The sequence below is a fragment of the Littorina saxatilis genome, linkage group LG5 (assembly GCF_037325665.1).
Source record: "Littorina saxatilis isolate snail1 linkage group LG5, US_GU_Lsax_2.0, whole genome shotgun sequence".
Lineage (NCBI taxonomy): Eukaryota > Metazoa > Mollusca > Gastropoda > Littorinimorpha > Littorinidae > Littorina > Littorina saxatilis.
The window spans coordinates 61,411,602-61,424,101 of NC_090249.1; the positions used below are offsets into that span (position 1 = coordinate 61,411,602).

General features: G+C 46.2%; 1 protein-coding gene across 1 annotated transcript in view; it reads left to right on the forward strand.

Annotated features, from left to right (window-relative positions):
- LOC138967640 (cytochrome P450 2J1-like) overlaps positions 1-11,702 on the forward strand; it is a 12,837-nt gene extending 1,135 nt beyond the window's left edge. The window contains exons 2-7 of the mRNA XM_070340243.1: positions 176-322; positions 1,478-1,726; positions 6,621-6,917; positions 9,058-9,285; positions 9,873-10,313; positions 11,015-11,702. Coding sequence (XP_070196344.1) covers positions 220-322; positions 1,478-1,726; positions 6,621-6,917; positions 9,058-9,285; positions 9,873-10,313; positions 11,015-11,196 — 1,500 coding nt within the window. The 5' untranslated portion in view covers positions 176-219 and the 3' untranslated portion in view covers positions 11,197-11,702. The remainder of the gene's footprint in view (positions 1-175; positions 323-1,477; positions 1,727-6,620; positions 6,918-9,057; positions 9,286-9,872; positions 10,314-11,014) is intronic.
- Positions 11,703-12,500: the final 798 nt, after the last annotated feature.

Here is a 12,500-nt window from a genome sequence, read left to right on the forward strand (position 1 = left end):
AGGCTCTGATCGCTGATCGTTTCACAGCTCTGTTGTTGTTGTTGTTGTTCAGTGTTGTCTTTGTTGTTGTTGAGTGTTGTTGTTGTTGTTCTTCTTCTTCTTCTTCTTCTTCTTTTTCTTCTTGAATATTATGAACACAAAAGAAACGTACACGAGTCAAATCGTTCCCTTTCAGGTTGACGCTTACACTGAGGCGGCGAACTCTTCAATCCGGTCACCATGGTAACGCTGGACTGTAGCTTGCTGGACCCCACGACGTGGCTGGTGGGCGGAGTGTTGTCGCTGTCCGCGCTGTGGTGGCTGTCCACTCGCCGACCCTCAGGTGGGAGAGATAATTTACAGCGCTTTTCATGTCTCTCTGCGCTCTCCGCCCCTCACAGGTGGGAGAGATAACTTACAGCGCTTTTCATGTCTCTCTGCGCTCTCCGCCCCTCAGGTGGGAGAGATAACTTACAGCGCTTTTCATGTCTCTCTGCGCTCTCTGTCCCTCAGGTGGGAGAGATAACTTACAGCGCTTTTCATGTCTCTCTGCGCTCTCCGCCCCTCAGGTGGGAGAGATAACTTACAGCGCTAGACTCTTATTTCCCTGCGTGCGCTTGTTGCTCGTCGGTCATCATGGCATAGACATGGATATAGACATAGACATGGACATAGACGTAGACATAGACATGAACATGGAAAAAGACATAGACATAGACATGGACATAGACATGGACATAGACATAGACATAGAAAACTGTATTATCTTAAAAAGAGAAATTCAGTTGTAGTCTATACATTTATTACAGCATCAAAAAAACTAGAAAGGTAAGTTGTTGGAACGTTTGTTATTGACAAAACAAAACATTACAGTCACTGATATTTCGACCCAATGATCTTTTAAGTACACAAACAAACAAATATCAATTAAACAGTGACGGGCGCAGTGGCAGGGTGGTAAGACGTTGGCCTCCTAATCGGGAGGTCGTGAGTTCGAATCCCGGTCGCTGCGCCTGGTGTGTTAAGAGTGGAGATTTTTCCGATCTCCCAGGTCAACTTATGTGCAGACCTGCTAGTGACTTAACCCCCCTTCGTGTGTGTACACGCAAGCACAAGACCAAGTGCGCACGGAAAAGATCCTGTAATCCATGTCGGAGTTCGGTGGGTTATGAAAACACGAAAATACCCAGCATGCCTTCTCAACGAAAGCGAAGTGTGCTGACTATGCTCTCAGAGTATAGTGTGGGGAACCCAAATGGGCAAACGAGCTCACACGTAACCAGAAAATTCTGGAACGCTGAAGAAGAAGAAGAATTAAACAGTAAAAGACTGAGCTCGTTGGCAGTCTCTTTGTTTTTGGATTTATTCATTTATCACAGCATCAGACAACATACAACATAACATGACATGAAGAAAAAGAAAGAAGAAAAAAAACCACACACAGAAACAAACATTATATGACAAGAAAAGCGCTTCAAGTTATCTGTCCGCTCTTCAGGTCTGCCTCCGGGCCCCGGCCTCGCCCTACCGGTCATCGGCCACCTGCACCTGCTCAGCTCGGACCTCCGGGCGGCGTTCAGGACGTGGCGACGTCAGTACGGGGACGTTTTCAGCCTGTACATGGGCGGGCGGCTGGTGGTGGTGCTGAACGGCTTGCCCGTCATCAAGGAAGCGCTGGTCAAGATGGCCGACGTCTTCTCCAACAGACCGCACATGTTCATCATGGTCAGGATCACCAACCTGAAGGGTATGTGCAGAATAGAATTGAATTGAACTTTATTTTACAAGGATTAAGACTAAAGGCTATGCCTTTTCTTCCAATCCGTCCTTGGGACGCACAGACACACAATGATAAAAAATTAAAAAAATTAAAGGTTTACAACAAAAAGAGGCGAGAAAGGGTATGTAGGGGGCCGGGTAGCTCAGTGGGTAGAGCCGGGTAGCTCAGTGGGTAGAGCCGGGTAGCTCAGTGGGTAGAGCCGGGTAGCTCAGTGGGTAGAGCCGGGTAGCTCAGTGGGTAGAGCCGGGTAGCTCAGTGGGTAGAGCCGGGTAGCTCAGTGGGTAGAGCCGGGTAGCTCAGTGGGTAGAGCCGGGTAGCTCAGTGGGTAGAGCCGGGTAGCTCAGTGGGTAGAGCCGGGTAGCTCAGTGGGTAGAGCCGGGTAGCTCAGTGGGTAGAGCCGGGTAGCTCAGTGGGTAGAGCCGGGTAGCTCAGTGGGTAGAGCCGGGTGCGGGGTAGCTCAGTGGGTAGAACCGGGTAGCTCAGTGGGTAGAGCCGGGTAGCTCAGTGGGTAGAGCCGGGTAGCTCAGTGGGTAGAGCCGGGTAGCTCAGTGGGTAGAGCCGGGTAGCTCAGTGGGTAGAGCCGGGTAGCTCAGTGGGTAGAGCCGGGTAGCTCAGTGGTAGAGCCGGGTAGCTCAGTGGGTAGAGCCGGGTAGCTCAGTGGGTAGAGCCGGGTAGCTCAGTGGTAGAGCACTGGACTTGTGATCCTAGGGTCACGGGTTCGAATGGCGGCCGGGCCAGGATGGACACGGGTCGACTTGATGTGCAGACTCAGAGACGGTATCCATGTCCCACCCCCGTATTACCACGATGGCACGTAAAAGACCTAAGTCATTGTCATTAGACATTAGTAAGTGCAGGTGGCTGATTACACCTAAACACGCACACAGCTGGGTAGCGCGACTCTGTTTCTGCTAGCTTTCCACTGGGAGGAAGCGACTCGAATTTCCCAGCATTTGAATAATAAAGTAAAGTAAATGTAAATAACAAGTAGTAGTGTGCAATCAGTGCACATTTGATCATGGTCGTATATCGATACTTTGACGAGACAATCCTAATGCTGAAGACTCGAAGAAGTCACATGTAGTGGGCTTGTTAGAGTCAAAACATTACACCATATGGATGGATGGATGGATAAGATTTACAGTCCAGTGAGGTTACCCTCATGGAAATTCGGGCTGCTTTCTCCCCGGGGAAAGCGAGCTGCCATACATATGGCGCTACCCATATTGTTTTTTCCTGCATGCGTGTATTCATGTTTCCTGAGACTTAATGCCGTGTGAGATGGAATTTTTTTACTTTATTCCCAGTCCCACGGGTATTTGATGGACATTTTTATCTATGCCTATACAATTTTGCCAGGAAAGACCCTTTTGTCAATCGTGGGATCTTTAACGTGCACACCCCAATGTAGTGTACACGAAGGGACCTCGGTTTTTCGTCTCATCCGAAAGACTAGCACTTGAACCCATCACCTAGGTTAGGAAAGGGGGGAGAAAATTGCTAACACCCTGACCCAGGGTCGACCTCGCAACCTCTCGCTTCCGAGCGCAAGTGCGTTACCACTCGGCCACCCAGTCCTCCACGTGTTACCAATACCTGCCCCAATATAGAACAATATAGATCAATATAGATCAATATAGATCAACTGGTCTGAGAGGATGTTAAAGGCACACTCAGCTTCACGTAAACCATCAGTTTCTGGTCAAAGGCACTGTCAGGCTTTTACACACAGTACAAACACCTTTTTGTTTAAACACTCACCGCTTGAGAACATCTTAGGTGCCCTCCGTAAAGAGCGAGCATTTTTCAAAGAATTTATTTTTGCGTGGCCAGACGGATTGTCTAACCCACAATCGGACGCCTCGTTTTGGCGCTAGAACTAAATTTTAAAATCTAAATAATAATGTTACAGCTTGTTACACAAACATTCTTAAATCATTAAAGAATTCTTTTTTCATCAAGACAAGATCAGTACAGTTCGAAGTTTGGAAAGTATGAAAAAAGGGAGCCCGGAAGCAGGTTCCAGGTCACGCAGTCGTTTGTTGCATTTTAGATTCAGAGGTACACAATGACGTGCTATTACAGATACAGCGAGTTGCATCGAAATCACAAACTGACGACTAAATTGTGAAAAAAAGGAAAGTCGATCACACGGGTTCACGATGGCTCAGGGGTAAAATAAACCACGAAATCTAGTGTGTGGTTTACGCAAGCTAAATAGCCATTAAAACGAACTGTGTCATTTAATGCTATTAAATGTTATTGTCATCATTTTCACGAGTTTTCATTCATACCCAGCCGGGGAATAAATCTCATGTTCCCCATGCAATAAATCGAGGTGGTGAATGGGTTTGAGCTTTCAGGTGAAACGTGGATTGTCAAAGTAAAAACCCAATCAGGCTGATTGTTTGATGTGTGGAACCATCGCAGTTTTGGATTCGTGTTTCGGAGGACAACGATTGTAAGCATTCACTCTCAGAGACACCCAATCAATGTTGATAATTACCGCGGCGACTCATGGTCAATTTGCAACTTATCTCTGTTATCGCAAAATCCACAACGAAAAGTCATAAAACACTTAAAGGCACAGTAAGCCTCCCGTAAACCATCACAGAGCTCCCCGAGCGTCTACATACAGTACAAGCATACTTCCATTTGAACGCTCACCGAACGGGAACATCCTGGCTGCTTTCTGTCGAGCGTGAGAAATTTTGAAAGAATTTATTTTCGTGGACTTGGTCATTAACAACAATGGCGCATCGTTTTGGTGCTGGACGGCTGTTATGATACCGGAAATCACGCCCGGACAGTAAGCCTCCCGTAAACCATCACAGATACTGTCAGGCTTTTACACACAGTACAAACACCCTTCCATTTGAACGCTCACCAAACGGGAACATCCTAGGTGCCCTACGTAAAGAGCGAGCAATTTTTAAAGAATTAATTTTTGCAGATTGTCTCGGTGAACACTTTTTGGACCCATCCTGAACTCAGGTCAAACATGAGTTACTTCCCTTCGGGTCTCATTCTATCGATGTAAACTGGCGATAGCCGTGAATCGATGATTATCAAAATGTTTTTGGACCGTGGTGCGTTTTTGCGCTAGACCTAACTTTTAAAATCTAAATAATAAATTGACAGCTTCTTACACAAACATTCTTTAATCATAAAAGAATTCTTTTTTCATCAAGACAAGATCAGTACAATTCGAAGTTGTGAAAGTTTGAAAAAAGAAAAGCCCGGAAGCAGGGTCACGCAAGGGTCGTAGCAGACCACGGTATATCAGTGCATATCGCCGTTCCTCTCAAGAGTCAAAATCCATCGCTAGAGTTCTTGTGAACCACAGCCGTTTGTTTCGTGCATAAAAAACGTGCTATTGTAAATAAGCTCACATCGAGTCGCATTCAAATGACTAACTGACGACTACATTGTGAAAAAGAGAAACATAATCACACGGGTTCACGATGGCTCAGGGGTAAGATAAACCACGCAAAAATAAATTCTTTGAAAATTGCTCGCTCTTTACGTAGGCCACCTAGGATGTTCCCGTATTTGGTGAACGTTCAAATGGAAGGGTGTTTGTACTGTGTGTAAAAGCCTGAACGTATCTGTGATGGTTTACGGGAGGCTTACTGTGCCTTTAAAAGAAAAGAAATATGCTCAACACTTACTGAACTCAGACATAATTATGATCGCAGTTCTGTACATTTTCAGACTGAAAGAAAAGCGTCAACATGCCACGTTTGACGTCACAGACAAGTTTGACGTGTTATCTCGAGCTATTGTGACGATGCTTTGTGGCCCAGAGTTGGATTCTAAAAATTCGTCTCCCTGTGGGTTATTGTGCATTTTGTTGCACTACCAAAATGATGACAAAAACGATGTTTGGTGGCTTGTTGTCAGACCAGTATTTTTGTGTTGGTCCTCGGGGAATATATATCGTCTTTTGTCACATATTTATCAACTGCGGCCTTCGGCCTTGGTCGATAACGATGAAACAAAATACGATATGGTCCCCTCGGACCAACAACAAAGTTGGTCTGTCAACAAGCCACCAAACATCTTATATTGTAAGTGTGTTCCATAAGGTTAGAACTGCTTTTTTGTGAGAAGATTTAAATCGTTCTTGGAACCATTTGAGGCAGACTGGGCCTTTAAACTCAACTGCCAATCAGTCAGTTGAAATGTAAATACCATTGGAGGGACGTATACAAAGACACGAAGCGAAGCTCGGCCAGCTTTAGTAATGGGTAGTAGGGTTGGCGATGGCTTCCTGGGTAGCAGGTAAAGGTATTTTGTCCAAGTGATACTTTACCTTCTCCACAAAGAAGTCTTGTTTGCTTGGCCCCATTACGCCGTTCTCAACTGATTAGAGCCATTCATACTGAGAAGAATTCTCCGGTTTCATATCTTTGACGTGTATTTTCCACGTATACAAAACGTTCGCCGAACAGCTTTTAAAAAAAGTTATTTTACTAATCAGCTTGATGAAATGTTCTGTGTCTGCAGAAAATATTGAAACACAAATAAAAAAAGTTAGTTTTGACACCCCCTTAAATGTTATTAAGATTAATGAGCTCATTTGATACAGTACTGTAATGTTATACGTTATAATATTTGTTGACACCACACTGAGTTATGGTTAGTTGCAACAGGTGCGCCTGTTAATCTAATAACCCATGTGTTGTATGTGCTTCTTATGAATGTCCTTGAAGTCTTATTTTGATGTGTATTTTATAATCGTCGACAGGCAGGTTAGACGTATCGAAATCAATGTCATGTTTATGTGTTCATTGTAATGGACGAAAACGTGTTGCTATTGCTGTTATTTGGAGACCTCCTGTCCCTGTCTCACGTGCAGGCCTCGTCAGTTCCTCGGGCGCCCTGTGGAAGGAGCAGCGTAAGACGGCCCTCGAGATTCTGCGAGACTTCGGGATGGGCAAGAACGTGCTGGCCGAAAAGATCCAGGAGGAGGTCACTCACTACATCCGGGCCGTCGAGGACCACCATGGGGCGCCCGTTGACCTGTCGACCTTGACCCAGATCAGCGTGTCCAACAACATCTGTTCCATCATCTTCGGCAAGCGCTTTGACTACGACGACCCGACCTTCATAGGCTACATGCGGATGTTGGAGGAGAACATGAAAGCCATCGGAGGTAAGCACATCCTAGGACAAGGCTGAGGTGCACGCAGCGACACTGGGTGTTATTCGGGTGGTATGCGACACTGGGTGTCATTCGGGTGGTATACAGCGACACTGGGTGACATTCGGGTGGTATGCAGCGACACTGGGTGTCATTCGGGTGGTATGCGACACTGGGTGACATTCGGGTGGTATGCAGCGACACTGGGTGTCATTCGGGTGGTGTGCAGCGACACTGGGTGTCATTTGGGTGGTATGCAGCCGCGCTAGCGGATTGGTTGAAATTGAAATTTGTTGGGATTTCATCCCCCGAAAGCGGCGTATGGTTGACCCTCCATCAACTGACTGGACACAGACCCCCTCCCGCACACACACACACACACACACACACACACACATATACACACACACACACCCACACATACACACACACATACACACATACACACACACATACACACACACACACACACACACACATACACACACACACACTAACATACAAACACACATATACACACACACATACACACACACAAACATACAAACACACACACATACACACACACATACACACACACACACACACACACACACACACACACATCAACTACATGGCTGCTGTCTGTGCAGGATGAAAGTTTGTCATCAAATAATGTCGTGACTGACACCAGTGTCAAAAGTGATTTATCTCAAAATTCCCGTTCTGAACAGGACGCAGCCATGATGTTGATTTGTTGTATGTGTGTAAGTGTAGGGATGCACCTATCCAGTGTCAAAGGCTAGACAGGCCTGACATGGTGTACATGATGGTGTACATGATGGTGTACATGATGGTGTACATGATGGTGTATATGATGGTGTACATGATGGTGTACATGATGGTGTACATGATGGTGTACATGATGGTGTACATGATGGTGTACATGATGGTGTACAGGATGGTGTACAGGATGGTATACAGGATGGTGTACATGATGGTGTACATGATGGTGTACATGATGGTGTACATGATGGTGTACATGATGGTGTACATGATGGTGTACATGATGGTGTACAGGATGGTGTACATGATGGTGTACATGATGGTGTATATGATGGTGTACATGATGGTGTACATGATGGTGTACATGATGGTGTACATGATGGTGTACATGATGGTGTACATGATGGTGTACAGGATGGTGTACAGGATGGTATACAGGATGGTGTACAGGATGGTGTACATGATGGTGTACATGATGGTGTACATGATGGTATACAGGATGGTATACAGGATGGTGTACATGATGGTGTACATGATGGTGTACATGATGGTGTACATGATGGTGTACATGATGGTGTACAGGATGGTATACAGGATGGTATACAGGATGGTGTACATGATGGTGTACATGATGGTGTACATGATGGTGTACAGGATGGTATACAGGATGGTATACAGGATGGTGTACATGATGGTGTACATGATGGTGTACAGGATGGTGTACATGATGGTGTACAGGATGGTGTACAGGATGGTGTACAGGATGGTGTACATGGTGGTGTACAGGATGGTGTACAGGATGGTGTACATGATGGTGTACATGATGGTGTACAGGATGGTGTACATGATGGTGTACATGATGGTGTACATGATGGTGTACAGGATGGTGTACATGATGGTGTACAGGATGGTGTACATGATGGTGTACATGATGGTGTACAGGATGGTGTACATGATGGTGTACATGATGGTGTACATGATGGTGTACATGATGGTGTACATGATGGTGTACACGACTCTAAAGTAACACCTGTCAAAACAGTACTCCACAGGGACCAAGCTGTTTCTACATTGCAGGCCGCAATGTATCATTTGTTCATCGATCATCAAATTAATGTTTTATTGTTCCATATAGTAGACACAGGCTGTTCTGTCTTGTTAAAAAACCCAACAAGAATGGTAGTTAATTGGAACGTTCATTTCAATGACCTACCATTCTTGCTTTTTGTTGTGAATGTTGGAACGTTGGCAGTCTCTCTGTTTGTGGATGTGTTCTTTCTTGAGAGGTGTCTCCTCATTGAGAGGTGTCTCCTCATTAGAGGTGTCTCCTCATTAGAGGGGTCTGACATCGCAGGAACTACTGTACAAGTAAACGTTGTGTTTTCAGCCTCGGCCATCATCAACTACATGCCAATCCTGGAGCACCTTCCTGGTGACCTCTTCAAGGTCAAACTGGTCGTTTCCAGGGCAATGAAGTTTTACGATTTCGTCCGCCAGCAGATATCGGAGCACCGCAAGGACCGGAGCCAGCACACAGAGAAGACAGACTTTATCCACGCTTACCTCACCCAGGGGGAACAACTGGCACAAAGCAACGTCGAAAACACACTGGATAGTGAGTCACGTGCAAAAACGATCACATTATAGTATTATTTTAAGGGACACGCACAAAAACATGCAGAGAAGCTCCGACCCGCTTTAGGAAAGGGGATAGTAGGGGTTCAATTGTACACTCAGTGGGCTGTTTGTGTTGTTTCGTCAGATCAATGAACAGTTCACAGCGAGGAAAATCTTATTGGAAAAGCAGTAAAATAATGATTCGTGATAAATGTTTCTCTCTGTCATACTAGCACCAGGGCGTGCACGAAGTTAAACTTGTTGCTACCCGACTAGGTGGGAAGGAGCCGTGGGGTCTGAATTGGTTGAAATCACAACAAATCTCATTTTCAACAAATCTGGCTCCGTGGCTGCGCACACACACATGCACACACACTACACACATACGAGTACAGACTCATGCACGCGTGCGCGCACACACACACACACACACACACACACACACACACACACACACACACACACACACACACGTGTACCTCACCCCATGTGGCTGCGAGTGAAGACTCGTTACGTAGGAGAGGGTGAACAGTTTGTTTTGCCATTCCAGAGTATCCTTTGACGCTGTCTTCTCCCTCCTTCCAGACGAGAATTTGCAGAACTCCATCTCTGACCTGTTCGTTGCGGGCACGGAGACGACGTCCACCGCCATCCGCTGGACTCTGCTCTTCTTCCTCCACTACCCGAAGGTGCAGGACAAGTGCTTCCAGGAAATCTCTGACGTCATTGGCTCCGGGCGCGCGCCATCCATGCAGGACAGGCCCAAGCTCCAGTACCTGGAAGCCACCATCATGGAAGTCTTGCGCAGAGCGGATATTGTGCCCACCGCGGTGCCTCATGGGCTCGCTCATGACGTCATGTTCCGTGGTTACGTCATCCCCAAAGACGCCATTGTTCTGCCCTACCTGGACTCCGTGCTGAATGACCCCGAGGTTTGGGGTGACCCCGACAATTTCCGGCCTGAGAGATTTATGGGCCCTGACGGAAAAGTTACTAAACCTGAGGAATTCATTCCCTTTGGCATTGGTAAGAATGACAGCTTTGTCTGGTTATTGATTTGATAGTTTATCATTTATTGATTTGCACAACAAGGGGGTGGGGGGGGGGTATTTTTGTGGAATCAACTACACATGATTATGTTGGGTAAAAGGATTACAAATATTCCAATATATTGCCAAGGGATTCATAAAAACGTAATATTTAATCAATGAGGATTAAAATCGCTTGTTCTTTTCAATGCTTGTTATTCTCTCATGTGCCAGGAGAATTGTTCCGCGTAACTCTCACTCACTGCATTACACATGTCGTATACACTTCGAGCGCTCACTTCCCTTGGTTTCTCAGATCGTAATTTTTATCGAACACAAAACACTGCAACATTTGGGGGGCGGGTAGCTCGGTTGGCAGAGCACTGGACTTGTCATCCTAGAGTCACGGGTTCCAATTCCGACCGGGACGGACACGGGTCAACTTTATGTGCGGACTCAAATACGGTATCCATGTCCCACCCCCGTGTCACCACAGAGGCACGTCACAGTAAAAGCCCTCGGTCATTCTGTCATAAGTGCAGGTGGCTGATTACATACACCTAAACACGCAGACACCTGGGTAGCGCGACTTTCCTTGCTGCCAGCTTTCCACTGGGAGGAAGCGACCCGAATTGCCCAGCATTGAGATAAAGTTATAAAGTAAATGAAAGTTCAACTTTCCCTTTCCTCCATTTGCAGGTCGTCGTGTGTGTCTGGGGGAGTCTCTCGCCCGCATGGAGCTGTTCCTCTACCTCGCCACGCTCATACAGCGCTTCCGCTTCCTGCCACCGGGACAGGAACCGCTGCCATCTTTAGAGGGAATCATGGGATTTACTATCTCGCCGGCGCCATTTAAAGTGCGAGCGATCCCGAGATATTAACGGTTGCCTCGATGTCAGCTCTGGAATTGGAAGAAGAATGGAACAAAGCGGGAATGTCGAGAGAGAGAGAGAGAGAGAGAGAGAGAGAGAGAGAGAGAGAGAGAGCATAAGCTAAGACAAGATAATTTTGTATTTACATGGGTTAGTTCGTTGGTTAATGTTTTTAACGTCCCTTATATTGCCATTGCTGTCAATGACAGATGCAAGTCTGTTTCTGTTCTCAGTTGACATGGTAGTCTCGGTTTATAAACATAGTTACCTTCAGACCCATCACATGTGCACAGTAAAAATATAAAGGGTTCTAAAAAGAGTTAAGAAAGTTTTAAAAGCGTCGAGCTTTAAAAGAACCTGGAGATCTCGGTTAGGTAAAGTGTTATGTGGTTTGAAAGCACATATTTTGCTGGCAGATGGCATGTTTACACAACTCTTTGTTTCAAGGTAAGGATTAATGATACATGATGACTGTTTGTTCATCCTCTAAGATTAAAGTCGCTTGTTCATTTCAATGCTTGTTATTCTCTCATGTGCCAGCAGATAATAAGGACGAATGATAAATGAAGATTGTTTGTTCATCATCTAAGATTAAAGTCGCTTGTTCATGTCAATGCTGGTTATTCTCTCAGGTGCCAAGAGGCTGGTTCCACATAACTCTCACTTACTCTATTGAACATGTCGTATGCATTTCGAGCGCTTGCTTCCCTTTGTTTCTCTTATCTTTGATTGACTCGCGAGCTCGGGTACCGTCACAGGTACCTGTGTACAGTACTGGGGAACGTCACAGGTACCTGTGTACAGTGCTGGGGAACGTCACAGGTACCTGTGTACAGTACTGGGGAACGTCACAGGTACCTGTGTACAGTACTGGGGAACGTCACAGGTACCTGTGTACAGTACTGGGGAACGTCACAGGTACCTGTGTACAGTACTGGGGAACGTCACAGGTACCTGTGTACAGTACTGGGGAACGTCACAGGTACCTGTGTACAGTACTGGGGAACGTCACAGGTACCTGTGTACAGTACTGGGGAACGTCACAGGTACCTGTGTACAGTACTGGGGAACGTCACAGGTACCTGTGTACAGTACTGGGGAACGTCACAGGTACCTGTGTACAGTACTGGGGAACGTCACAGGTACCTGTGTACAGTACTGGGGAACGTCACAGGTACCTGTGTACAGTACTGGGGAACGTCACAGGTACCTGTGTACAGTACTGGGGACCGTGGGATACACCGACCTTGTAATGAATGTTCCAAATGAGTATCCCCAGCAAATTATCTTCAGGGCAAAAACACGACCATGCA